This window comes from Myotis nattereri, assembly GCF_964212035.1.
Source record: "Myotis nattereri genome assembly, chromosome: 11".
Classification (NCBI taxonomy): domain Eukaryota; kingdom Metazoa; phylum Chordata; class Mammalia; order Chiroptera; family Vespertilionidae; genus Myotis; species Myotis nattereri.
In genome coordinates this window covers 29,697,961-29,701,091 of record NC_138086.1, presented here as the reverse complement: position 1 = coordinate 29,701,091, position 3,131 = coordinate 29,697,961, and the positions used below count along the sequence as shown (strand labels likewise).

The 3,131-nt window shown below is 65.3% G+C and overlaps 1 protein-coding gene across 1 annotated transcript in view; it reads right to left on the bottom strand.

The window, feature by feature from the left end:
- Positions 1-2,569, bottom strand: part of CLEC2L (C-type lectin domain family 2 member L) — a gene marked incomplete at its 5' end in the record, with an annotated part of 18,602 nt that extends 16,033 nt beyond the window's left edge. The window contains one exon of the mRNA XM_081102370.1: positions 2,380-2,569. Within this exon, the coding sequence (XP_080958496.1) occupies positions 2,380-2,569 (190 nt within the window). The remainder of the gene's footprint in view (positions 1-2,379) is intronic.
- Between the last annotated feature and the right edge of the window lie 562 nt (positions 2,570-3,131).

Genomic DNA, 3,131 nt, shown 5'->3' with positions numbered 1-3,131 from the left:
CTCACCCATCACAGGTGTGGCCAGTGTCCACGGACTAGGCCTATTACATGGACTCCAGTTTGGGGTGGGGAGTGGACTCAAGATTAGCAGACCAGCAGTCAAAGGATTTTAATTGAGCTCCCCTTCGGGACTCCCCACATCTAGGGAGGTGGGCCCACACCCCAGCACCTGCCTGTGTAGCCCTAAGAGGCAGAAATTATCATCTAGCTTGGCAGATGAGGAAATTGAGGCTCACACAAGTTCAAAAACCTGATAACCCGGGGTTTGGGTAAACCTGACTCCAGACCCATCAGGCTGCCTCAGCCCCAGTCCTGTGACTGTTCAAGGGCAGGGGTGTTCCCAGTGCCCAGCGCTGTGTCTGGACTATGTGGGCACCCCATCAATGTTTGTGCAAGGAGCGGGCGAGGGAACAGCTGTGGGAGAGCAGTGCACTAAAGGCTGGTCCTGGGCCCACACGGCAGCACCCTGGAGAGCACCCAGCCTGGTCCTCAAGCTCCCCTCTTCTGACAGGAGATGGGGCACCCAGGGAGCACCCAGGAGACCCTCAGAGGACTGGTGGGGGAGGCTCACAGCGGATCCTAAAACACCTGTGGGAAAGCTCATAGGCCCCAGATGCTGAGCCCCCAGGGACCACAGGCATCAAGGGAGGGGCTGATGCTGGGGGAGCCGCTGGAGGAGGCAGTGCCAGAGGGAGCGTGAGACACAGAGACAGGCCAGGTAGGGAGCCAGACCAGGACACGGAGACAAGGCTGGGCAGAAAGGAAGGCACTAAGCAGGGAGTGGGCTCCCCAGGGGCTGGAAGACCCAGTGTCTCAAGAGAGATGCTGGGTTATTTCCTGCCTCACTTACAGGCCCAGCCACAGCTGGGAGTAGGAAGCAGAGGTAAGCCCCAAGCATTGAAGGAGACCGCGCCACCCTGAAATGACCCTAACCATTGGGGGTTAGAGTTAGCTTGGGACAGACCCTGCAGAAATCTTACAAATGAATGAATGAAGAAATACAGGCAAGAGGAGTGAACAACTACAGGAAATACGGTAGGCAGGAGGGAAGCGGAGAGGGGAGGGTCACAGGCAAATCCAGCAATGCTACCACCTGGAGACTATTTCAGAGAGAGCGGTTTGCCCCGCCTCGATCCCACTCAGCTCTCCTCAGCCTGCTGCTCCGCCGCAGCGGCTCGCTGCTCCAAGAGCCAACATCTTTACCTCCTTTGTCCCAAATCACCACCCAGGCACCGGCCTTCCCCTCCAGAGTCTGCACCCCCGTTCACCAGCCTTCGGGCCAAACACTGACATGTAGATCCCCACCTCCCCCTCCTCCACAAGGCACTTGCCCTGCCAGGTGCTGGTAATGGTCTGCGCGCCCCAACCCACCACTGCCCACTTGCCTCACTGACCTGGTCTAGGTCTAACCCCCCTTCGACACCGCTGCTTTTCCAAGAACAAACCCACTGTCTCATTCTGTGCTTTAATCTCTCTATGGCTCCTTCAGACAAAGTTCAAACTCTTTGGCTCCGTCCTCCAGGCTCATCCCTCCCGCCCCCTCCCCATTCCTGGTGTTCATGAGTTCAGTTCCCCACAAGGGACAGGCTGGCTCTGGCCACCTGGCCCCTGACCATGTCACTCCTTGCGCCTGGCAGCCCTTCTCCTCCTCCCCAGTCTCCTGAGAGGCCACCTACCCCAGGAAGCTCTCCTTTCTGACTCGCCCTCCCTAAGGGCTGGGTGAGCCGGACTCTGGGCTTCCCCGGGTACCGCTGCCCGGGCCTCGCCCTGGAACTGGGTGTCGGGAGTGTGAGAAGCCTCCTGAAGACAGGTCCTCCGTCCTGCCAACTAGGGCGTCTCCACGGCACACGGCACACGGCACCAGGGGCCAAAACAAGTTTTCTAGAACTCATGAGCATGGAATCTGTTTTCCACCTGGCTCACCGGCCCTGGGCCAGCCAGGGTCCACCACCTCTCCCTCCCGAGTGGCCGGTCCCCACCAGGTGCCCCCTGACACTGGCAACACCTCTGGGGTCTACAGCTTCCCTCGCTTTGCCCAAAGCATTTCCACTGCCACCCACAGTCAAGCACCCCTCCTGCCCCCAGGCAAGGACCAGACACTCAGGAGGAAGCTGAGGCTCGGAGTGTGGAGCCTGCTCCCAAGGTCAGAGTGAGTGAGCGGAAGAGACAGGGTCCAGGCTGTACCTATGGGTGGTCCCCAATTACCCCCCTCCCCCGAGGGTGTCATCTAATTGCCCCAAGCCAACCCCGGGCATTCCAGAGTCCCGCTCGCCGCCCCACCCCCACCCCCTTCCGGGACACCAGCCAAGGTGACTCTCCCCGCCTTCCCGGTCCCCGGTCCCCGGTCCCGGGTCAGGGCACGGAGGCCGCTGCACCTTACCCTCCAAGGCCGCCTTCCAGCTGGTGCTGCCCTCGTAGCCGGAGCCCGATCGCCGCAGCAGCCCCTCGGGGCCGCGGGCCTCCGCCTCCGCCGGCGAGCGCGGCCTGGGCGCGGTGGGGGCGGGCGCGGGGCGGGCGGCGGGGGGCGGCGGCGGCCGGGCCCGCGCGGGGGGCTCTCGGGCCGGCTCCATGCCCGGCGCTCCGCCCCGCCGCGCCCGCGCTCCTGCGCCCGGGTGCGGGGCCCAGCCCCACGCGCACTCGGCGCTCCGCGTGCCCTGCGGGCCCCCCAGGCCGACCTCGGCGGGCGAGGCCGCGGCTCGCAGGCAGGGGCTCGGCCGGCTCCCCGCGCGGCCCGCTGCGCCCGGTGGCCGCTGCCCGGCACTCGCCTGCCCTGCGCGCCGCAGCCTCCGCGCACCGCGGGCGGGAGGGCGGGGAGGAGCCGGGAGGGCGCGCCGGGGGTGGGGAGGAGCAGGGACACCCCGCCCGCAGCCGGGCCGCGGCCGGAGACCAGGTGCTGCCGACGGGGAGCGAGGATCCTAACCCCGGACACCTGGCTTCGCAGCCAGCCCCGCCCCAGCCTCCTTCCCGTTCCGCTCCGTCAAAACGGATGAGAAGTTTCGGGGCCGGGGCGGCTCTACGGTGAGGGGCTTTCCTCCGGGCTGCCCCGGCGCCTGAGCAGAGGGCGCGGCCGGGACTTGGCCCCGACCCTTGACAGAGGAAAGGACAGAATCGGGGCGCACCGGGAGTGCGGGG